Genomic DNA, 26503 nt, shown 5'->3' with positions numbered 1-26503 from the left:
CATTTGTACACTTTGCCTAAAATCCATAAGAATCCAACAAAGGAGTGGTTATCTCGAATAAAATCCCTAAAGTTCGCCCGATTATATCTGACTGTGGTAGTGAGTCATATGCAGTGTCAGAATACATTGATCATTTCTTACTACCTCTAGCATGTCAACATCGCGCCTACCTTAAAGACACAACCGATTTTGTCAATAAAATAAAAAATCTTCGAGTTCCCTCTAATGCTATTTTAATTTCTATCGACGTTTCTTCTATGTATACCAATATCGATAACACTACTGGTTTAACGGCAGTTCGTAAAGCTTTTAATAGAAACCCAGATCCAAACAGACCCGACGATGCAATTCTACAGCTTTTAGAGATTTGTCTTAGTCGAAACGATTTCACATTTAATGGCAAAACATATTTACAAACTTCAGGGACAGCAATGGGCAAACGATTTGCCCCTTCGTACGCAAACCTTTTCATGGCAGAGTGGGAACGTGAGGTGTTGCCCCTCTGTCCATTTGACCCACTTTTTTACGGACGCTTTTTGGATGACATCTTTATGGTTTGGACTTATTCTATCGAACAGTTTTGGGAATTCTTTGACATTCTCAACAACCACCATCCTTCTATCAAACTAACCGCAAACGTGAGTGACAAAAGCATAGACTTTCTCGATACCACAGTCTTTAAGGGAGATTCCATAGCAGAAACAAATAAACTGGATATTAAAGTGTATTTCAAAGAAACTGATACTCATCAACTCTTGCACAAGAGCTCCTTTCACCCAAAACATACCTTTTCTGGTATAATTAAGTCACAAGTTTTACGATTTCATCGAATTTGTACAAGATCTTCCGATTTCAACCAAGCCTGTACGATTGTTTTCTCAAAACTGAAAGAGCGTGGGTACTCTAAACGATTTTTACGAAACATAAAAAATTCCACCTTAGCACAGATAGCAGCTAAAAACAGACTTTATGCCGAAGTACCTCCAGGTTTAAGAAGTGCTCCATGTTTGTCCAGTAGATGCAAAACATGTCCCTTTATATCAGAAACTCATTATTTTGTAAGCAAATCTACGAATAAAAGGTACCCGATCCAGGAACATCTAACATGTGAACATTCGAATGTAATATATTTAATTTCATGCAACCATTCAATAGACGATCTCACCCTAATCCCAATTGAGCGTATAGAAATTGACTTGCCCGAAGATGAAACTACCAAATTCCGTCAATCTAGGGAGGCCCATTGGATTGGGACATTAAATACAGCAAGACCTATAGGACTAAATATTCATCATAATGTAGGCATAGCACCCTTTGTTGTCCCGTTTAATACAACCAGCAATCGAGCAAGCAACATAGTTCATGCCCACTATAAGAGCCTTCAAGAGAAATTCCCCCATGTCTATAAGCAGAAAATGATAGTTGCATATTCAAAAAATAAGAACTTAAATGATAATATTGTTCATAGTAAACTAAAAACAATCAGTACATAACAGATACTATACTTCTCGCCCATCGGGCGTGTTATTTTTTCTAATTTCAGATCAGAATAAGAACAGAAGAAAACCCAATATCAAGACCCTTAATCCTAATTTCTAAATAAAGTGTCTGCTCCACCCTAGGCCTGTACATTTGGGAGAATCAAACCCTCCCTTCCCCGAAATCAAAACCCACGCAAAATCGCAAAAAAAAAACAAAATTTCTTTTTCTACATTTTTGCAAAAATATTTCACTTTTTATTCATTGGAATTTTGTTTTTAACATATACTATCCTTCACCCTGAGATCCTTCTGTATGTCAATATAACTCCTGTTACTGGAAGATTTCTTGGGTAGGACTCCTTTTAGGGTGGGGGTCTATGGACTTGGTTCAACCAGTCCCTGTTATTTGAACCAGTTTTGTTTGATCAATCATACTTTAGATTCAGAAACGGCAATTTGTTTTAGCTAAGTCAATTAGTAATAATGTTCACAGCTGACCTTCGAACTTTCAGCCTTCAAATAATCAAATACATGTGTGTCCAGAATAATGCGCGTTTGAAAGTTAAAAGACATCTATAGAAATATGAAGTTCTTTGTATGAGGTATTTCTGAAAGAATTGTGAGATTTTTGTACATTTCTGGCACTTCTGAAAACTATGACTCAAATCAACCCCATGAAATGGCGGTCTCGTCCCTTTAAAACAATTTTCTTGTTTGAACTTACTACAATCGTCACCGAACGTTCCTGCTACACAATCACAAATAAATTCACCATTAACCTCCTTCTGCTCAGCACCATTTTTACAATCCTTGATGGTATCTACAATTATACAAACGGCAATATTTATTCCCAAGCCTATAATGGTAGTTAAGGTTTTGGTTTTTCTTTTTCTTTAGTATTCTAAAGATTTCAACTAATAATATCGAGGCATTATAAAGCCAAAGACCAAAACTAGGTCCAACTGCTTTATTAACAATTAGTGCTCTCCGTTTCTAATTAACCCGTTTAAAATCAATTCAGCTTTATCAAGAAGATACATAGATATAAATAGCATATTTAAAAAGTATTTTCAGGTATAATTTTAACAGGACAGCGGCATTAGTCTAATCTTTTTCGATTTCCAACTGTCGAGGTATCTTATACAGCCTGTGTTTATTGTCACCCTGACCAGAAAAATAAATTTGGTGTAACTTTATGTGTCTCTACAAAGCTGAACTATTACTCAGTCCATCAAGATATTGCCGGATATTTTACAATGTACCTGTGTCCCACATAATATCAAAATACAGTATACTTAAAGGGACAGTTGCGCAATTTTTATGGGGTTGATTTTAATCTTAAATAAATGTAAATAGTCCTCAGAAGAACTAGAAATGTACAAAAATCGAATAATTCCTTCAAAAATATCTCAAACTAGGAATTATAATTTATATTTCTATATATATGGCAGTGTTTCGCAACTGTCCCTTTAAAACAATTTTTTTTGAACAATCACAAATAAATTCACCATTAACCTCCTTCTGCTCTGTACCATTTATACCCTTAACGAGATCTACAATTATAGAAACAGCAATATTAATTTTCAAGCCTATAATAGTAGTTTAGTGCTCTCCGTTTTTCTTTTTCTTTACTATTCTAAAGATTTTAACTAATAATATCGAGGCATTGTAAAGCCAGACACCAAAACTAGGTAAAACTGCTTTATTAACAATTAGTGCTCTCAGTTTTTAATAATCCGTTTAAAATCAATTCAGCTTTATCAAGAAAATACATAGATATAAATAGCATATTTAAAAAGTATTTTCAAGTATAATTTATGACGTTTATGATAATGAAAACTTTTTTCCAAAAAGCGGAATATCCCTTTAACCCAGACATAATTCACTCCTGACTCTACTTACCGTCACAATATTTTCCAGTTGTACCGGGCAAGCAAACACAGTTGGGAACATCAGTGATGTTTTCTCCCGGTATACAGGTACTACCATTGGCACAAGGGTTTTCAACATCACAAACTCCTAGACCTACATGAAGAGAATGTCGGCTTATGCAGTGTGCAATGAAGGAAATTTTACCAGGACAGCGGCATTAACTTATACAGCCTGTAGCACACGGTCCCCCCGTTTATTGTCACCCTGACCTAAAAACTAAATTTGTGTCTCTACAATGCTGAACCATGAATGAGTCCATCAAGATATTGCCGGATATTTTACAATGTCCTTGTGTCCCACACGATACCAAAATACAGTCGAGGAGTGAATTAAAGGGACAGATGCGCCATTTTGGTTGATTGTCTTCTTGAATATATGTAAATAGTCTTTAGGAGTACTAGAAATGTACAAAAATCGAATAATTCCTTCAAAAATATCTCAAACTAAGAATTTTACACTATTACTGATTGGCTTAGCACAAAAAATCCCGTTTCTTAGACTAAAGTAAAAATTGGCAAAAACAAACTAGAACTGTTCCCTTAACGAAGGTGGATAGAAATTTAGATAAGAAATAAAAAAAGTTGGTAATGCGCATGCACACAACAAAAATTGAATATTTCCATCAAATTTAGAATTTGATTATGCACACACATACCAAGTTTGATGAAATAAGGATAAGAAATAAGAAAGTTGTGAAATTAAGTGGGGCTATACCTTTCTTTAAGGCGCATCGATTGCAACATTTTCTTTAATATGCCCTTGACATCATTAAGTGCGATATTATTTGAAACAATTAAATATATAGATAAAACTTCTGAAGTTTGTAGGGTGCTAATCAAAGAGGGTTTAAGATACAGCACTCCAAAAGTGCAAAATTAACCATATTTAGACCCCTAAAAAACCGGAAGTTGTGAAGTGACCCTAAAGGTCAAAAGTTCATAAGAAATTCAACGTCAGCTATTATCATCATGGTGAATATGAAGCTTATCAAAGGTCAAGGTCACGATATTTGAGCCTTCAAATTTCGAAAAAATATCTCGGAAATTGCAAACAAAGCAAAAACAATTTTAAAAATCGACTTCCTTCAGTTGTTCGTGTTCTTTAATTTGACATCAAAAGCAACAAAATCTTAATAAAATTTTGAAGAATTTCAGAAAAATCAAAATAACGACCAAACTATCAATTTCTGTGTATAGTAAATGCCTCGTCTTTTTAAAGTCATAACTTTATCTACTTATTATTAAGAGTTTCAGTGACCTTCATACACAAAAAACGGCAGTGGGTCAACCGGAAGTTAGCACCTTGATTTCGCGCAAACCGGAAGTGATGCAAAATTTTTGATTATGCAAATTAGTTTTCTGAAGTGATCTCTTTTGGCAGCAGAAATTCCAAATCAATCGGACGAATCGACGAAAAAATAGAAATTTTTATCAAAATTTGCAAAATTCGGCTAAAAATGTGTACTATGAAATATCAAAACTCAAATTTTTAACTGCTATCACATAGGGTATTCTTGCGAAATTCTATAACTCAAAACTTAAGCAAAATCGCTTCAAAATTGCTTCTTCTAGAGTAAACTATGTACGTTTTGTACATTTTGCAATGTGCCACTATCCGTTTTGAAAAAATGTTCCATTTTTTATTCATTAGTTAAACATGGAATATGCAGATCCAATGTATTGCTAATGTTGCTGTAACAATTACAGTTTCTGCAGAGTACTCGACACTCATACTTTTTTTGAAAGTAAGAAAACAAAGCAGGCGTCCAAAGCACGCCCTGCAAAAATGAGGAACAGTCGCTTTAAAGGGACAGATTCGCCATTTTTGAGTAATCAGACTTTTTTCTCAGATTCGGGAATTTTTTACAATAAAATACGATTGTTTAAAAAATTGGCGCCTCTATCCCTTTAAATGGGTTAGGCTCCTCTCCTGGGAATTTCGTTTTTAATATATATTATCCTTCACCCTGAGATCCTTCTGTAAGTCAATATAACTCCTGTAAGTGGAATATTTCTTGGGTAGGGCTCCTTTAAGGGTGGGGGTCTATGGACTTGGTTCAACCAGACCCTGTTGGTTGTACCAGTTTTATTTGATCAATCATACTTTTTCAGAAACGGAATTTTTTTTAGCTAAGTCAATTAGTAATAATGCTCACAGCTCACAGTCGGAATTTCAGCCTTCAAATACATGTGTGTCCAGACATCTATAGAAATATGAAGTTCTTTGTATGAGGTATTTCTGAAAGAATTGTGCGACTTTCGTACATTTCTGGTACTTCTGAAAACTATGACTCAAATCAACCCCCTGAAATGGGGGACTCTTCCCTTTTAAAAATTTTTTTTTTGAACTTACTACAATCGTCACCGAACGTTCCTGCTACACAATCACAAATAAATTCACCATTAACCTCCTTCTGCTCAGCACCATTTTTACAATCCTTGATGGTATCTACAATTATACAAACGGCAATATTTATTCCCAAGCCTATAATGGTAGTTAAGGCTTTGGTTTTTCTTTTTCTTTAGTATTCTAAAGATTTCAACTAATAATATCGAGGCATTATAAAGCCAAACACCAAAACTAGGTAAAACTTTTTAATTGCAATTAGTGCTCTCCGTTTCTAATTAACCCGTTTAAAATCAATTCAGCTTTATCAAGTAGATACAAAGATATAAATAGAATATTTTAAAAGTATTTTCAGGTATAATTTTAACAGGACAGCGGCATTAGTCTAATCCTTTTCGATTTCCAACTGTCGAGGTATTTAACTTATACAGCCTGTAGCAAACGGTGCCTGTGTTTATTGTCACCCTGACCAGAAAAATAAATTTGGTGTAACGTTATGTGTCTCTACAAAGCTGAACCATTACTCAGTCCATCAAGATATTGCCGGATATTTTACAATGTACCTGTGTCCCACATAATATCAAAATACAGTATACTTAAAGGGACAGTTGCGCAATTTTTATGGGGTTGATTTTAATCTTAAATATATATAAATAGTCCTCAGAAGAACTAGAAATGTACAAAAATCGAATAATTCCTTCAAAAATATCTCAAACTAGGAATTATAATTTATATTTCTATATATATGGCAGCGTTTCGCAACTGTCCCTTTAAAACAATTTTTTTTGAACAATCACAAATAAATTCACCATTAACCTCCTTCTGCTCTGTACCATTTATACCCTTAACGAGATCTACAATTATAGAAACAGCAATATTAATTTTCAAGCCTATAATAGTAGTTAAGTGCTCTCCGTTTTTCTTTTTCTTTAGTATTCTAAAGATTTCAACTAATAATATCGAGGCATTGTAAAGCCAAACACCAAAACTAGGTAAAACTGCTTTATTAACAATTAGTGCTCTCAGTTTCTAATTAACCCGTTTAAAATCAATTCAGCTTTATCAAGAAGATACATAGATATAAATAGCATATTTTAAAAGTATTTTCAGGTATAATTTATGACGTTTAAGATAATGAAAACTTTTTCCAAAAAGCGGAATATCCCTTTAACTCAGACATAATTCACTCCTGACTCTACTTACCGTCACAATATTTTCCAGTTGTACCGGGCGAGCAGACACACCTGGGAGCATCAGCGATATTTTCTCCCGGTATACAGGTACTACCATTGGCACAAGGGTTTTCACTTTCAACATCACAAACTCCTAGACCTACATAAAGAGATTGCCATTGAATTGGATGGATTTTTACGTCCTACCTTTCTCAGCTAGTCGGCGTATGAAGTGTGCAATGAAGGGAATTTTACCAGGACAGCGGCATTAACTTATACAGCCTGTAGCACATGGTGCCTGTGTTTATTGTCACCCTAACTTAAAAACTAAATTTGGTGTAACTTTATGTGTCTCTACAATGCTGAACCATAAATGAGTCCATCAAGATATTGCCGGATATTCTACAATGTCCTTGTGTCCCACACGATACCAAAACACAATTGAAAAGTGAATTAAAGGGACAGATGCGCCATTTTGTATAGTTGTTTGTATTCTTGAAAAATCCCGTTTCTGAGACTAAAGTTCTGATGCAGGGCGTGTGACGTGGTACATACGAAGGTGGACACAAATTTAGATAAGAAATAAAAAAATGTGAAATTAAGTGGGGGTATACATTTAAGGCGCTTCGATTGCAACATTTTTTTTAATATGCCCTTGTCATTATCACTTGCAATTTTATTTGAAACCATTAAATAAGTATATAAATAATCTGAAGGTTGTAGTGTGCAAATCAAAGAGGGTTTAAGATACAGCACTGCAAAAGTTGGCCATATTTAGACCCTTAAAAAACCGGAAGTTGTGAACTGACCCTAAAGGTCAAAAGTTCATAAGAAGAAAAAATATCACGGAAATTGCAAAAAAAGCAAAAACAATTTTCAAAAATCGGCTTCCTTCAGTTATTTTTAAACTTTCGTGTTCTTTAATTTGACACAAGCCATTATCTCTAAATAAAATTTTGAAGAATTTCAGAAAAATGAAAATGGCGGCCAAACTATTAATTTCTGCTTTTTGAAGTCATAACATTATCTACTTATTAGGAAGAGTTTCAGTGACCTTAATACATAAAAAACGGGAGTAGGTCAATTTTTTAAGTGCTATCACATAGGATATACTTGCGAAATTCTAAAACTCAAAACCCACGCAAAATTGCTCCAAAATTGCTTCCTATAGAGTAAATTATCTACTTTTTGCACATTTTGCAACGTGCCACTATCCGTTTTTCATTAGTTATGAAATATGCAGATTCAATGCATTGCTAATGTTGCTGTAACGATTACAGTTTCTGCAGAATACTCGACACTCATACTTTTTTGAAAAGCACGCCCTGTAGAAATGACGAACAGTAGATTCAAAGGGACACCTTCGCCATTTTTGACCAATCAGACCTTAGTCTCAGATACAGGAATTTTTACAATAAAATACGATTGACGCGTCCATCCTTGTAAGTGGGTTTGACTCCTCTCCTTGGAATTTTGTTTTTAACATATACTATTCTGTACCCTGAGATCCTTCTGTAACTCAATATAACTCCTGTTAATGGAAGATTTCCTGGGTGGGGCTCCTTTTAGGGTGGGAGTCTATGAACTTTGTTCAACCAGTCCCTGTTATTTGAACCAGTTTTCAATCATACTATATATTCAGAAATGGGAATTTTTTAGCTAAGTCAATTAGTAATAATGTTCACAGCTGACCGTCGAAATTTCGGTATTCAAATACATGTGTATCCAGAATAATGCGCGTTTTAAGGTTAAAAAGATTAGTCATCCTTTTTATGAGACACGGTCATATATAGAAAAGACATCTATAGAAATATGAAATGAAATTCTTTGTATGAGATATTTTTGAAAGAAACGTGCATTTCTGGTACTTCTGAAAACTATTATAATATATAAAACAAAATTCAACCACGCAAAATGGCGCATTTATCCATGTAAAACAATTTTCTTGTTTGAACTTACCACAATCGCCTCCGTCAACTAATAATATCGAGGCATTTTAAAGCCAAACACCAAAACTAGGTAAAACTTCCTAATTGCAATTAGTGCTCTCAGTTTCTAATTAACCCGTTTAAAATCAATTCAGCTTTATCAAGAAGATACAAAGATATAAATAGCATATTTTAGAATTAAAATTTCGGATATAATTTTTGACGTCTTCAATTATGAATACTTAATTCACTCCTGACTCTTCTTACTGTCACGGATCGTTCGTTGACGTTTGTGGTAAGCTGTTTTAAAGGGATAAATGCCATTTCCTTTCCTTTCCTGATTTTAGTCTTGAATATATGTAAATAGTATTTAGGAGTACTAGAAATGTAAGAAAATCGAATTATACCTTCAAAAATATCTCAAACTATGAATTTTACTTTTATTTCTATATCTGTCTTATCTATATATCACATAGTAGTCGTCAGTTTAACCTTCATACGCTGATTATTCTAGACATACATGGATTCGAAGGCTCAGATTTTGACGGTGAAAATTACTGATTGGCTTAGCACAAAAAATCCCGTTTCTGAGACTAAAAAAAAAATAGAACTGTTCCCTTAACAGTACTGATGCAGGGCGTGTGACAACATAAAGGTACATACGAAGGTGGACAGAAATTTAGATAAGAAATTAAAAGTTGGTAATGCGCATGCGCACAACAAAAATTCAATATTTCCATCAAATTTAAAATTTAATTATGCACACACATACCAAGTTTGTTAAAAATTTTTGATGAGAAATAAAACAGTTTTGAAATTAAGTGCTTTTACGTGCTTCTATTGCAACATCTTCTTTAATATGCCCTTTACATCATCAGGTGCGATATTATTTGAAACCATTAAATAAGTAGATACATAATCTGAAGGTGGTAGGGTGCTAGTCAAAGAGGTTTTGAGATACAGCACTGCAAAAGTGCAAAATGGACCATATTTAGAACTCTTAAAAACCAGAAGTTGTGGACTAACCCCAAAGGTCAAAATGTCATAAGAAGTTCAACGCCAGCTATTATCATAACGGTAAACATGAAGCTCATCAAAGGTCAAGGTCACGATATATGAACCTTCAAATTTCGAAAAAATATCACGAAAATTGCAAAAAAGCAAAAACTATTTTCAAAAATCGGCTTTCTACAATTTTCTGATATTTTCGTGTTCTTATATTTGACACCAAAATCTGATAAGCCGTAATCTCTTAATAAGATTTTGAAGAATTTCAGAAAAATCAAAATAACGACCAAACTATCAATTTCCGTGTGTAGTAAATGCCTCTGTTTTTTAAAGTCATAACGTTATCTACTTATTAGTATAAATTCCAGTGACCTTCATACATAAAAAACCGAAGTGGGTCAACCGGAAGTTAGCACATTGATTTCATGCCAGAATGCATGATGCAAAATTTGTGACCGTGCCAATTATTCTTCTGTTATGATCTGCTTTGGCACCAGAAACTTCAAATCAATCGGAAGTATGGCAAGAAAATAGAAAATTTGGTCAAAATTTGAAACATTCGATTAAAAAATGTGTGCCATGAAATATCAAAATTCGAATTTTTTTAACTGCTATCACATAGGATATTCTAGCAAAATTCTACAACTGAAAATCCAAGCAAAATCGGTCCAAAATTGTTTCCAAAATAGTCAATTATCTACTTTTTGCACATTTTGTAATGTGCCACTATTCGTTTTGCAAAAAATGTTTCACTTTTTATTCATTAGTTAAAAACAAATATACAGATCCAATGCATTGCTAATGTTGCTGTAACGATTAAAAGTTCTGCAAAGTACTCGACACTCATAAATACTTTTTTTGAAAATAATAAAACAAAGCAGGCCCTGCAAAAATGACGAACAGTCGCTTTAAACGGACACGTAGAGTAATTAGACCTTTTTCTCAGATTCGGGAATTTTTTGCAATAGTTTAAACATATTTTACTGCAATACTCAATTACGATTACGATTGTTAAAAAAATTGGCGCCTCTATCCCTTTAAGTGGGTTATGCTCCTCTCCTGGGAATTTTGTTTTGAACATATTCTATCCTGTACCCTGAGATCCTTCTGTAAGTCAATATAACTCCTGTTACTGGAAGATTTCCTGGGTGGAGCTCCTTTAAGGGTGGTGGGGGTCTATGAACTTGGTTCAACCAGTCCCTGTTAGTTTTACCAGTTTTTCAATCATACCTTATATTCAGAAACGGGACTTTTTTTTAGCTAAGTTAATAAGTAATAATATTCACAATGACCGTCGAATTTCAGCTTTCAAATAATCAAATACATGTGTGTCCAGAATAATGCGCCTTTGAAAGTTAAAAAGACTAGTTTTTGAGACACGGCCATATATAAAAAAGACATCTATAAAAACATGAAATGAAATTCTTTGTATGAGGTATTTTTGAAAGAATTGTGAGATTTTCGTACATTTCTGGTACGTCTGAAAACGATGACTCAAATCAACCCCTGAAATGGCGGACTTATCCCTTTTAAACAATTTTCTTGTTTGAACTTACTACAATCGTCACCGAACGTTCCTGCTACACAATCACAAATAAATTCACCATTAACCTCCTTCTGTTCAGCACCATTTTTACAATCCTTGATGGTATCTACAATTATACAAACGGCAATATTTATTCCCAAGCCTATAATGGTAGTTAAGGTTTTGTTTTTTTTTTTTTCTTTAGTATTCTAAAGATTTCAACTAATAATATCGAGGCTTTATAAAGCCAAACACTAAAACTAGGTCCAATTACTTTATTAACAATTATTTCACTTTGTTTTTAATTAACTCTTTTAAAATGTATTAAGTTTGATACATAGATATAAAAAGCATATTTTAGAAGTATTTGCAGGTTTGATTTATGACGTTTTTGATAATGAAAACTTTAACTCAGACTTAATTCACTCCTGGCTCTACTTACCGTCACAATATTTTCCAGTGGTACCGGGCGAGCAAACACAGTTGGGATCATCAGCGATATTTTCTCCCGGTATACAGGTGCTACCACTGGCACAAGGGTTTTCACTTTCAAGATCACACACTCCTAGACCTACATAAAGAGAATGTCATTGAAATGGTGGAAATTGTCCTACTTGTCTCACCTCATCGGCTTATGTAATGTGCAATGGTGGAAATTTTACCAGGACAGCGTCTACCCTTTTTCGATTTCCAACTCAAGAGGGATCTTTGACTTATACAGCCTGTAGCACACGGTTTTTATTGTCACCTAACTTAAAAACTAAATTTGGTGTAACTTTATGTGTCTCTACAAAGTTGAACCATTACTGAGTCCATCAAGATATTGTGGGTTATTTTACAATGTCCTTGTGTCCCACACGATATCAAATTACAGTCGAGGAATAGGTTAAAAGAGACAGGTGCGCCATTTTGGGAGGTTGATTTCATTCTTGAATATATGTAAATAGTATTTAGGAGTACTAAAAATGTACGAAAATCGAATAATTCCTTCAAAAATATCTCAAACTAAGAATTTTACTTTCTATTTCTATATCTGTCTTTTCTATATATCACAATCACATAGTAGTCGTCATTTTAACTTTCAAACGCTGATAATTCTAGACAAACATGGATTCGAAGGCTCAAATTTCGACGGTGGAGTGTGAACACTATTACTAAGTGGCTGAAAACAAAAAATCCCCTTTCTGAGACTAAAGTATGATTTGCCAAAAAAAAAAAATAGAACTGTTCCCTTAACAGTACTAATGCAGGGCGTGTGACAACATAAAGGTACATACGAAGGTGGACAGAAATTTATATCAGAAATAAAAAAGTTGGTAATGCGCGTGCGGACAACAAAAATTCAATATTTCCATCAAATTTAGAATTTGATTATTAACACACATACAAAGTTTGATAAAATTATGATAGAAAATAAGAAAGTTGGCAAATTAAGTGGGGGTTTACCTTGAAGGTGGTTCCATTTTAACATTTTCTTTAATATGCCCTTGACATCATCAAATGCGATATTATTTGAAACCATTAAATAAGTATATAAATAATCTGAAGGTTGTGGTGTGAAAATCAAAGAGGGTTTAAGATACAGCACTGCAAAAGTGCAAAATTGACAGTATTTAGACCCCGATAAAACTGTGGACTGACCTTAAAGGTCAGAAGGTCATAAGAAGTTGAAACTCAGTTATTATCATGACGATAAATATGAAGCTCATCAAAGGTCAATGTTACGATATATGAGCCTTCAAATTTCGAACAAATTGAACCGGAAATTGCAAAAAAGCAAAAAGCAAAATTAAAAAATCGGCTAACTTCAGTTTTTTTTTAAAATTTTAATGTTCTTTAATTTGACACCAAAATCATCAAAATCGGATAAGCCGTAATCTTTGAATACAATTTTGCACAATTTTAGAAAAATCAAAATGGCGGCCAAACTATCATTTTCCATGTTTCGTAAATGCCTCTGCTTTTTAAAGTCATAACGTTATCTACTTATTAGTATAAGTTTCACTGACCTTCATACATTAAAAACGAGAGTGGGTCAACCGGAAGTTAGCGCCTCGATGTCGCCCAAACCGGAAGTGATGCAAAATTTTTTATTGTGCCTATTTGTTTTCTGAAGTGATCTGTTTTGGCAGCAGAAATTTCAAATAAACCGGACGCATGGACGAGAAAATAGAAAATTTGATAAAAATTTGCAAAATTCGGCTAAAAATAAGTGCTATGAAATATCAAAACTCGAATTTTTTAACAGATATTCTTGCAAAATTCTTAAACTAAAAACCCAAGCAAAATCGGTCCAAAATTTCTTCTTCTTGAGTAAATTATCTATTTTGTGCTACTATCCGTATTCAACTATCAAGTTTCGTGTGTAGAAAATGCCTCTGCTTTTAAAAGTTTTTTACTTATTAGTATAAGTTTCAGTGACCTTCATACATAAAAAACGGAAGTGGGTCAACCGGAAGTTAGCACATTGATTTCGTGCAAACCTGAAGTCATGCAAAATTTTTGATTGTGCCAAATTGTTTTATGTTGTGATTTGTTATGGCACCAGAAATTTCAAACCAATGGGATGAATGGCGAGAAAATTTGCAAAATTCGGCTAAAAAAAGAGAGCTATGAATTTTCAAAATTCAAATTTTTTGATTGTTATCACATAGGATATTCTAAAACTAGCAACCCGAGCAAAATCGCTTCAAAGCTGCTTCTTTTAGAGCACATTTTGCAATGTGCCACTATCCGATTTGCAAAAAAGTTCCAATTTATATTCATTAGTAACAGATAGCTTGCCAGGCAAGGTAATATACGCCCACTGGCAGCTTTGATTTTGAACACAAATATTTAGCAATACAGTAACAATCACCAGTATGAAATATCCAACCTTCAGTCATACACTTCTTTTGAACTCTTTAGCACAACACTGAATAATATTGAGTATGAGTTATTGCCCTAGTTCTTGAAAACTTGTTCAATCTTTAGCTCGTGAAAACTCTAGAAGGCAAATATTCAATCTTCAGGACTGAATAATAAAACCAAGTTTTGTCAAAATCCAGAAAGAATCATGCCTTTTAGTGTTTAAGAGCTAAATTTGAAAGCGGTTTCAAGAAAAAGGGCAATAACTCATACTAAATATTTTTCAATTCTTCTGATTTTCAATAGGGTTCATCCTTGGGTGATTACGAACATTCACACCAAGTTTCATCAAAGTGATTACGTGCTAAAAATTGAAAGGGTAATAACTCATACTAAATATTTTTCAATTTTTCTGTTTTTCAATACGGTTTATCCATGGGTGATAAACAACACTCATGCCAAGTTTCGTCAAAATCCATCAAGAATTATGCCTTCTATGTGTTTACAAGCTAAAATTAAACGCGTTTTCAAGAACAAGGGCAATAACTCATACTAAATATTTTTTCAATTTTTCTGATTTTCAATAGGGTTTATCCTTGGGCGATAACGAACACTCATACCAAGTTTCATCAAAATCCGTCATGAATTGTGCCTTGTAAAGTGTTTACGAGCAATTGTGGACGGACGGACGGACCGACGGAATGAGGTGACGGCAATATACGCCGCCCATTTCATGTGGATATATAAAAAACCAAATATGCAGATCCAATGCATTGTTAATGTAATGTAATGTAACGATTATAGTTTCTGCAGAGTACTCGACACTCATAAATACTTTTTTTGAAAGTAAGAAAACAAAGCAGGCGTCCAAAGCACACCCTGCAAAAAATGACGAAGAGTCGCTTTAAAGGGACAGATTCGCCATTTTTGAGTAATCAGACCTTTTTCTCAGATTCGGGAATTTGTTACAATAAAATACGATTGTTAAAAAAATTGGCCCCTCTATCTCTTTAAGTGGGTTAAGCTCCTCTCCTGGGAATTTTGTTTTTAACATATACTATCCTGTACCCTGAGATCCGTCTGTAAGTCAATATAACTCCTGTTACTGGAAGATTTCCTGGGTGGAGCTCCTTTAAGGGTGGAGGTCTATGGACCTGGTTCAACCAGTCCCTGTTAGTTGAACCAGTTTTGTTTGATCAATCATACCTTAGATTCAGAAATGACCATTTTAGCTAAGTCAATAAGTAATAATGTTCACAGCTGACCGTCGAAATTTCAGCCTTCAAATGCATGTGTGTCCAGAATAATGCGCGTTTGAAAGTTAAAAGACATCTATAGAAGTATGAAGTTCTTTGTATGAGGTATTTTTAAAAGAATTGTGCGATTTTCGTACATTTCTGGTACTTCTGAAAACTATGACTCAAATCAACCCCTAGAAATGGCGGACTCGTCCCTTTAAAACAATTTTCTTGTTTCAACTTACTACAATCGTCACCGAACGTTCCTGCTACACAATCACAAATAAATTCACCATTAACCTCCTTCTGCTCAGCACCATTTTTACAATCCTTGATGGTATCTACAATTATACAAACAACAATATTTATTCCCAAGCCTATAATAGTAGTTTAGTGCTCTCCGTTTTTCTTTTTCTTTAGTATTCTAAAGATTTCAACTAATAATATCGAGGCATTATAAAGCCAAACACCAAAACTAGGTAAAACTGCTTTATTAACAATTAGTGCTCTCAGTTTTTAATTAACCCGTTTAAAACAAATTCAGTTTAATCAAGTAGATACATAGATATAAATAACATTTTACTAAAAGCGGAATATCCCTTTAACTCAGACATAATTCACTCCTGGCTCTACTTACCGTCACAATATTTTCCAGTTGTACCGGGAAAGCAAACACAGTTGGGATCATCAGCGATATTTTCTCCCGGTATACAGGTACTACCACTGGCACAAGGGTTTTCACTTTCAACATCACAAACTCCTAGACCTACACGAAGAAAATGTCATTGAAATGGTAGAAATTGTCTTACTTGTCTCACCTCATCGGCTTATGTAATGTGCAATCATGGTCATTTTAACAGGAGAGCGTCTACTCTTTTTCGATTTCCAACTCAAGAGGGGTCTTTGACTTATACAGCCTGTAGCACACTGTTTTTATTGTCACCTGACTTAAAACTAAATTTGGTGTAACTGTATGTGTCTCTACAAAGCTGAATCCATCAAGATATTACCGGATATTTTACAATGTCCCACGCGATATCAAATTACAGTCGAGGAATAGGTTAAAAGGGACAGGTGCGCCATTTTGGGAGGTTGATTTCATTCTTGAATATATGTTAATAGTTTTCAGGGTTACTAAAAATGTACGAAAATCGAATAAATCCTTCAAAATATCTCAAACTAAGAATTTTACTTTCTATTTCTATATCTGTCTTTTCTATATATCACATAGTAGTCGTCAGTTTAACCTTCATACGCTGATTATTCTAGACATACATCGATTTCGACGGTGAACTGTGAACACTATTACTGATTGGCTTAGCATAAAAATCCTGTTTCTGAGACTAAAGTATGATTGGCCAAAAAATAGACTGGAAATGTTCCCTTAACAGTACTAATGCAGGGCGTGTTACAACATAAAGGTACATACGGCGGAGGACACAAATTTAGATAAGAAATAAAAAAAAGTTGGAAATGCGCGTGCGGACAACAAAAATTCAATATTTCTATCAATATTAGAATTTGATTATAAACATACATACCAAGTTTGATGAAATAAGGATAAGAAATAAGAAAGTTGTGAAATTAAGTCGGGGTTTACCTTTAAAGTGCTTCCATTTTAACATTTTCTTTAATATGCCCTTGACATCATCAAATGCGATATTATTTGAAACCATTAAATAAGTATATAAATAATCTGAAGGTGGTAGGGTGCTAATCAAAGAGGGTTTGAGATACAGCACTGCAAAAGTGCAAAATTGACAGTATTTAGACCCCTATAAAACTGTGGACTAACCTTAAAAGTCAAAAGGTCATAATAAGTTGAACGTCAGCTATTATCATGACGATAAATATGAAGCTCATCAAAGTTCAAGGTCACGATATATGAGCCTTCAAATTTCAAACAAATTGAACCGGAAATTGCAAAAAAGCCAAAAACGAAATTAAAAAATCGGCTAACTTCAGTTTTTTTTTTAATTCTAATGTTCTTTAATTTGACACCAAAATCATCAAAATCGGATAAGCTGTAATCTCTTCATAAAATTTTGGAATAATTTCAGAAAAATCAAAATGGCGGCCAAACTATCAATTTCTGTGTATAGTAAATGCCTCTGCTTTTTAAAGTCATAACGTTATCTACTTATTAGTATACATTTCAGTGACCTTCATACATAAAAACGGAAGTGGGTCAAACGGAAGTTAGCGCCTCGATGTCTCGCAAACCGGAAGTGATGCAAAATTTTTGATTGTGCCAATTTGTTTTCTGAAGTGATCTGTTTTGGCAGCAGAAATTTCAAATCCACCGGACGCATGGACAACAAAATAGAAAATTTGATAAAAATTTGCAAAATTCGGCTAAAAATGTGTGCTATAAAATATCAAAACTCGACTTTTTAACAGCTATCACATAAGATATTCTTCCGAAATTCTGAAAATCAAAAACCAAGCAAAATCGCTCCAAAATTTCTTCTTCTTGAGTAAATTATCTATTTTTGCACATTTTGCAATGTGCTACTATCCGTATTCAACTATCAAGTTTCGTGTGTAGAAAATGCCTCTGCTTTTTAAAGTTATTTGCTTATTAGTATAAGTTTCAGTGACCTTCATACATAAAAACGGAAGTGGGTCAAACGGAAGTTAGCACCTAGATTTCGTGCAAACCGGAAGTGATGCAAATAATGTAATAATGTTCACAGCTCAACGTCGAAATTTCAGCCTTCAAATACAGAATAATGCGCATTCGAAAGTTAAAAAGACTAGTCGTCCTTTTTATGAGACACGGTCATATATAGAAAATACATCTATAGAAATATGAAATGAAATTCTTTGTATGAGGTATTTTTGAAAGAATTGTGCGATATTCGTACATTTCTGGTACTTCTGAAAACTGAAATGGCGGATTTATCACTTTTAAACAATTTTCTTGTTGAACTTACTACAATCGTCACCGAACGTTCCTGCTACACAATCACAAATAAATTCACCATTAACCTCCTTCTGCTCAGCACCATTTTTACAATCCTTGATGGTATCTACAATTATACAAACGGCAATATTTATTCCCAAGCCTATAATGGTTGTAGGTTGGGGGAGCGTGGAGAGGTTTTGAACGCGTCATTCACAACACATAGATAAAATATATACTGTTCTATATTCTCAGATTAATGGTACATAATAGAGAGTTCACAAATTCACAAAGTTCACAAAATATACATTCATATCTATCACAATTTAAGACCACGACGTATGAACGACGGTGAAAAATTATTTCCAGTCCACACCTTGCAACCATGCGTTCACTAATAATGTACCCCGTGCGCTTGTCCATTTCCGGTAGACTCTATTAATAAGACACTAAGAGAACACGGCTAGATTATCAAGACACTCAAAGAGCACAGCCTAAATAATTCGTCTGCTTAGTTGCATTTTGAACTCTACATTCCGGCCCCTATCTTAGTATTACAATAATAATATACAAAATTATCAACATCATATTCAAAATATTAACTAAAAGATTATACTCCTAACTGAGAAGCAACATTGACAACTAATAATAATAATACTATGCACATCATAGCTCTTGAAACAATACACAATCTAATTCAAAGAAAATTAAAGTACATGTAATGATAACATACATTATGTTAAGTAACAAATAATTCTTAAACTTAAAACAAATATTTCACGTTTCACGTTTTCACAAGTTAAGGTTCTTAAAAGAAATTCAAACAATAGTTCACAAAATCATCGAAGGGGTAATATATGACGGATCACATAAAGATTTTCAAAAAATTCACAAAGTTTAGTCACACACTGTTCTAAAGAGATTCGGAAATCAAAAATTTGAATTAAAATTCAAATGTTCACATTACATCATGTATTTACTCTTCAAGTTCAAGTATCAGGCATAGTTTGCTTATGGGTCTGACTAAAGACACAGTTTGTGTGCGCAATTTGACACTTCGCACAAGTCCATTTCTATTGGGGTAAACTTCTACTACACGACCCATAGGCCATGAACAGCGAGGGCCACTGTCGTCTACTACTAACACAATGTCACCTATTTGAATATTGCGATGAGGTCTAAGCCATTTTTGTCTTAACTGCAAAGTTGGGAGATATTCCTTCACCCATCGCTTCCAAAACAATTGAGCTAAATATTGTATTTGGCGCCACCTACGTTTGCTGTAGATATCCTTATCACAAAATGTTCCTGGGGGATAACTCGGTAGGGGATTCAATAAAAGCAATGAATTGGGGGTTATAACATTCAAATCATTGGGATCCTCTGATACACGAGTAAGAGGGCGACTATTTATTATTGTCTCTACTTCACATAACAAAGTATGTAGTTCTTCTTGGGATTCACATGTTTTCACAAATTGTTCATTAAGAATAGATTGAAGCACTTTACGGATGGTGCGAATTTGCCTCTCCCATACTCCACCATGGTGAGACGCAGTAGGAGGGTTAAAGTTCCACTTGAAATTGTAATTCACAGCAAGTTGATTGAATAACGACTGATCCAATTCCTTAATTCCAGATTGTAATTCCTTGCTCGCACTCACAAGGTTTGTTCCATTATCGGAGTAAAACTCCTTTGGCACTCCGCGACGGGCTATAAACCCGTGCACTCACACACGAGCTGGTATCTAACGAATCGGCCACTTCAATGTGAATTGCACGTGATGAGAAGCACGTGAAGATAACTCCATATCTTTTCTTCATTGATCGACCTATTTTCACTTCAAAATTTCCAAAATAATCTATTCCAACGATAGAGAAAGCACTCTGATCGGACACAACTCTAGATTTAGGCAAGTCCGCCATCTTTTGTTGTCCGACATGCGAATTAATCTTTCGGCACGATACACATTTATTGATCACTTCTTTAATTAACACACCCGATTTAATAATCCAATACTTTTGACGCACTTCCGAAAGAGTGTGGTTGCGGCCTTGATGACCAACCTTTCGGTGACAATCACGCACTATCAATTTTGATACATGGGCATCTTTCGGCAAAATAATTTGATGCATAGCATCTTCCGGGATGTTAGCATGCCTTAAGCGACCACCGACACAAATAAGATCATTCCTTAGAACAGGATCCAAATTTGACATTACACTTTTTAATTTCACATTAGATTGATTAACACAAGCATTGTACTCATCAGGAAATTCAGATTTTTGCACATATCTTAAAATAGAAATTTCGGCACTAGCTACCTCATCACTGGTCAATATTTTACTTTTAAGATCATCATTAATTGTCTTATCTTTTGATTTCTCCTTAAGAATGTTTTGTAATCTTATAAACCAAGCAATACCTCTTTTGAGACGTTTCCAATCAGAATAATATGTCAGTAATTTATCCATTGCACTTTTAAACTCTTCACTAATTTCAGCAAAATTGACATCTACTGTTTTAGAATGCGACTCACTAAATTCTGGTGTTTTAGGCCACTCACCCTTTGATTGATATAAGAAATCTGGAGCTCTTAACCAATTTTCTGTAATAAGATCATTTACACAAAGTCCTCTGGAGGCATGATCTGCTGGATTGACGGCTGTTGGAACATAACACCATTGTTGTTCTGATGAACCATCTTGGATAACAGCAAGACGATTTGCAACGTAAACTTGATGTCTTGTTGTGTTGTTTCGTATATATTTAATAACAGTTTGACTGTCTGTCCAAAAGAAGATTTCGTCAACAGACAGGGATAATTCTCGGACTAACAGAGTGTTCATTCGGACTACTGTTGTAGCAGCTGCTAGTTCAAGTTTCACAATTGTCATTGGCTTAATAGGAGCCACACGTGACCTGCCTATCAAAAAAGACACATTCACAGCACCTTCATCATTTTCATGTCGAATATAGCTAGCTGATCCATATCCGTATTGGCTAGCATCTGCAAAGTGATGCATCTGCGTATTAATAATAGTTCCAAAATCTGAAGGCTTATAGCAACGTTTGATTTTGACATTCTTCAGATTCTGTAAATCTAATATCCATTTGTCCCATTCACGTTTACATTCATCCGACACATTTTCGTCCCATGTCACCTTTTGTTTGCAAAGTTCCTGTAATAATACTTTAGCTTTTAGTATAAAGGGCGCTGCAATACCGAGAGGGTCATAGATCGAACTCATTATTGACAAAATATTTCTTTTTGTCGCGTTCACTTTAATGTTAGATATGTCCACTTTAAATTCCAAAGTGTCATCTTCAACGGACCATTCCACACCAAGGGCACGTTTAGCAGGAAGGCTGTCTATGTCGAAGTCCAAATTACGAATAGATTCTTCTCTTTTATCATTGGGAACAGCTTTTAAGAGTTCTTTACTATTACTCATAAACTTTGTTAGGTTGAAACCTGCTTTAGATAAAAGTTCACACAGTTCTTGGATAAGTTGAATTCCCTCTTTCTCAGATGACACGGATTTGAGGAAATCATCCACGTAAAAGTCATTTTCGATACACTGTAAAACTTCTGGTCTATAATAATCTTTAAAGTCTGTAGCAACACGTCTCAGCGCATAATTAGAGCAGCTGGGCGAACTAACCGCACCGAACAAATGAACCAACATGCAATATTCTGTGAGCGGTTTATTCAAGTTGCCGTCTGGCCACCATAAGAATCTTAGCATATCGCAGTCTTCTTTGTTGACACGCACCTGATAAAACATTGACTCGATATCAGCGAGAATGGCTATATTGTCCTTTCGCCATCTAAGCAATACACCTAATAATAAATTTAGATTGTGAGGTCCACATAACAGTAGTTTATTTAATGAATAATCCTTTTCACCGTTATTGTAAATAAGAGGGCAGTTGAAAACTACTCTAACACGTTGTTTTCGTGGGTGTACGACTGGGTGATGGGGAATGAACCACACCCTGCCATCGTTTCTGTTCACATCATACAAAGGCACTTTTTCACAATAGTTTTTACTCACAATATTGTTCATGAACTCTGTATATTGTTCTAATAATGATTCGTTGTGGTCTAGTCTTTTGCGTAAACGATTAGCATAAATTTGAGCTTGAAGTCTATTATTTGGAACTTTCACGTCTGGTTCTCGAAACGGTAGTTTCGTTTCATAGTGTCCGTTTCTTAAAACTGTTGATTGTTGCATAATGTTCAGGAATTGTTTATCTTCTATTGAAGGTCCCACTTTCGTTTCACACAAACGTTCAGAAAATTCTAAATTAAAGTAGTGTTTTACTTGTTCATTCAATTTATCATCTAAATGCACAAAGTTCACTCGATTCATATTTTTATCAGTAAGTTTCCCTTTGAAACCATAAAAGAGCCAACCGATAGGACCCTTGATACCATAAGGTTGTCCTATTGTCCCAGTTGCTATTTCCATAGGTGTTGTCACAGCTGGAACATTGATTCCTAACATAAGTGTCACTTTCGGAATGTCAATATTAGAAATATCTGGCACTTGTATCCCTTTAAAATGTTCAAATTTTAATAAATCTGACTGTGTTGGTGCATCCCTTACTGTAACTGGCATTTCATCTTGAATATATGATGCAGGAAGAGTTATGTAGGATTCACCCTTTAAATCACTAATTTCCATAGAGTCTATAGTTATTTCAGTCCTGATTGTTTTGTCTTCATTCAGTGTTTTCAGTCTCACATTTGTACCTTTAGTACGCAAAGATAGTCTAGATTTTAGTTCAGATGTCAAGAAACCAGAACTTGACCCATTGTCAATAAAAGCATAGGTTGTCACACTGTGACCACTTAATTTGGAACGAATTCTCACAGGAGCAACTGACATAAGCGGTTCTCCTTGACTGATGACGTCAGTTCTATTTGTATGTAAATCCAGATGAAACTGTTTGTTCACTATCTGATTTGGATTTGTCCTTGCTTGAATCATGTAGAATAGTGTGGTGCTGTCTGTCACATTTCTCACATTTAGCCCACTGTCTATTAGCACAATTCACTTTTAAATGTCCAGGGTTTAGGCAAGAGAAACAAAGTCCCTTCTGCTTTATACACTCTGACTTTTCTGTAGGGCTTAGAGCTGCAAACTTTCTGCAATCATGTAAACAGTGCTTTGTTTCGCTACCACAATGTAAACAAGGATATTTTGCTGCTAGGTTTTGATCTGTCACTTTATTCACCATGGTTGATAAACTCTTCTTCAAACTTGGATTAGGTCTTTTAGGATTTGTATGAGTTTGGCCTTGATATGAGTTTGTATTTTGATAACCCAAACCACAAATTCTTGGATCGTTTTCATTTCTGGCTAGTCTACTCACAAAGGTTTCAAAATCGTCTAATACAGGGCTTCTAAATTCCCTATCTCGAGATTTTCCTACTTGTCCAATCCACTGTTGTTGTATAGGCTTAGGCAATTTCTCACAGAGTTTATTTATAAAGTCATAACCATCCATACAACACATTTCCCGATTGTTTTGTTTAGAATTAATACAGTTTATCAGAAATAGCGAGAATTTTCGCAATCCTTTCTTGTCACCAGATGTCACTTTAGGTAAATTGTCAGCTTCATTCATAAATGTTGCGGCTATGGCAGTTAAATCACCGAAGTCTCTCTTTAATAGAAATCTTGCTCTTTCATATCCACTCTTAGGGGGGTCTATCAAGGGACAGAATTTTATAAGTTCGTGCGCATCACCTTTTGTGTATTTCAACAAAAATTCCAATCTACGTGCTGGATCATCGGTATTTCGTTTAACCACGAACTGGAAATTTGTAATAAATGTTTGATAGTTTAGAATGTTCTTGCCATCAAAGGGCTCTATATCTTGAGTCGGTAAGCTTTGATCTTTCTGGTTCTCTAACAATTTATTAAAGACAGTCACGAGTTCTGAATTTACAATATTAGTCATATTCACTGGTGGAATATCATTCACTGGTGTGTTTATTTGAGTTGTAATCACTGGTGTTTGTTTAACAATAGGACTAGCAATTACAGGTGTAGGCCTTGACTGCTGAACTTTGACCTCTACTGCAGACGCGTTGGCAATATCATTATCGAACATCTCACTAACTTCACGTGCAGCCTGTAATTTTGACATCACTATGATTTCTTTTTGTTTTCTAACGAGTCTGTGATTTTCTTCTTCAGCCCTTCGGGCAATCTTTAATCTGTCTTCTTCTAAACAGTTTGATTCTTGTAAAGCTGCTAATTCCAATTTTAACTCTATTTCTCTCTGTTTGTTTCTCAATTTCATAACTGATGTACGGCTTGTCTTTGACAGATTTGACCTTTTCCCAACATTCGAGGCACTATCCTCAGGATTAATTATTGGCAAATTGTCACTCTGATTTAAAATGTTCTGGGGTGCAGGCAAGTTTACACCGGCCCCATGTGGGACGCTTTCACCATTATTTTCACCGGCTTCCGTTGAGAAAGTTTCAGTGTCCACGTGTTCACCATTTTGACTGACATTTTGACTGTCATTGTTCGGATTTTCAATTCTCTGAAGAACTGGCGGTGGAGTTGTTTCACTTGATTCACTCATATTCACACTTCAGTCACGTTCACGTATAAAGTTCTGTATTCAAAACTTCAGTTTGGAAAATTTTTCACAAGCAATGTAGGTTGGGGGAGCGTGGAGAGGTTTTGAACGCGTCATTCACAACACATAGATAAAATATATACTGTTCTATATTCTCAGATTAATGGTACATAATAGAGAGTTCACAAATTCACAAAGTTCACAAAATATACATTCATATCTATCACAATTTAAGACCACGACGTATGAACGACGGTGAAAAATTATTTCCAGTCCACACCTTGCAACCATGCGTTCACTAATAATGTACCCCGTGCGCTTGTCCATTTCCGGTAGACTCTATTAATAAGACACTAAGAGAACACGGCTAGATTATCAAGACACTCAAAGAGCACAGCCTAAATAATTCGTCTGCTTAGTTGCATTTTGAACTCTACAATGGTAGTTAAGGTTTTGTCTTTTTACTTAATTCACTCCTGGCTCTACTTACCGTTACAATATTTTCCAGTTGTACCGGGCGTGCAAACACAGTTGGGAACATCAGCAATGTTTTCTCCCGGTATACAGGTACTACCACTGGCACAAGGGTTTTCACTTTCAACATCACAAACTCCTAGACCTACATGCAGAGAATAAAATGAATGGAGTTTTTCGTCCTACATTTTTGCACCTGGTGGGCTAATAAAGTGTGCAATGAGCGACATTATCAGGACATTGACATTAACATACTCTTTTTCGATTTCAAAATGTCTAGGAATCTTTAATGTTTACAGCCTATAGCACACGGGGCCTCGATTTATTGACCCATCTGAACAACTCGGCGTCTTTTTGAGATTTCCAACTGTCAAGGGATCTGTAACTTGAACAGTCTGTTTATTGTCCCAAACGACTACAAGAGCGTAAAGGAAGGATTAGTAAACAACTTTTTTCAGTGTGTACTTACTGCAATCGTCACCGAATGTTTTTGATGGACAAGAACATTTCAATTTACCATCTTCTGCCACAAACTGTCCACCATTTTGACAATCCGGAATAAGCTCTAAAAATGATACAAATGGCGATAAACTCAAAAACTATTTTCATGATAGTAAAAACTTACACGGTAGTCATTCTTGCGAACAAATTTTGACTAATTCAAGGACGGTAACTCGAAACCGTTTGTCGAAAAATTGTCAAATAACACCTTATCCAAGATCTCATCAATATATATAATCACACCAAATTTCATTTTAATCAGATGAAAGATGAAAACCGTATTTCTATTAAACTCTGAAAATTTTTTTGACAAGTCAAGGCCATAACTCAAAACGATCGTCGTAACTATTTATCGGATAGTACGTAACTAAACTATATGTAGGATCGTACTTTACTATTCATAGGATCGTACATGGCTATTTATTGGATCGTACGTAACTATTTATGGGATCGTACATAACTATTTATAGGATCGTACGTAACTATTTTTATATCGTACGTAACTATATGTAGGATCATACATAAATATTACAGGATCGT

The 26503-nt window shown here is 34.7% G+C and overlaps 1 protein-coding gene across 1 annotated transcript in view; it reads right to left on the bottom strand.

Annotated features, from left to right (window-relative positions):
* Nucleotides 1-26503, bottom strand: part of LOTGIDRAFT_173486 (hypothetical protein) — a gene marked incomplete at both ends in the record, with an annotated part of 43033 nt that overhangs the window by 11011 nt on the left and 5519 nt on the right. Inside the window, 12 exons of the mRNA XM_009051229.1 lie at nt 2206-2301; nt 3384-3506; nt 5766-5861; nt 6963-7091; nt 11424-11519; nt 11835-11963; nt 12839-12979; nt 15723-15818; nt 16115-16243; nt 18414-18509; nt 25479-25607; nt 25932-26027. Of these exons, the coding sequence (XP_009049477.1) occupies nt 2206-2301; nt 3384-3506; nt 5766-5861; nt 6963-7091; nt 11424-11519; nt 11835-11963; nt 12839-12979; nt 15723-15818; nt 16115-16243; nt 18414-18509; nt 25479-25607; nt 25932-26027 (1356 nt within the window). The remainder of the gene's footprint in view (nt 1-2205; nt 2302-3383; nt 3507-5765; nt 5862-6962; nt 7092-11423; nt 11520-11834; nt 11964-12838; nt 12980-15722; nt 15819-16114; nt 16244-18413; nt 18510-25478; nt 25608-25931; nt 26028-26503) is intronic.

This window comes from Lottia gigantea (genome assembly GCF_000327385.1).
Source record: "Lottia gigantea unplaced genomic scaffold LOTGIsca_161, whole genome shotgun sequence".
Lineage (NCBI taxonomy): Eukaryota > Metazoa > Mollusca > Gastropoda > Lottiidae > Lottia > Lottia gigantea.
This window is presented reverse-complemented; position numbering and strand designations above follow the sequence as displayed.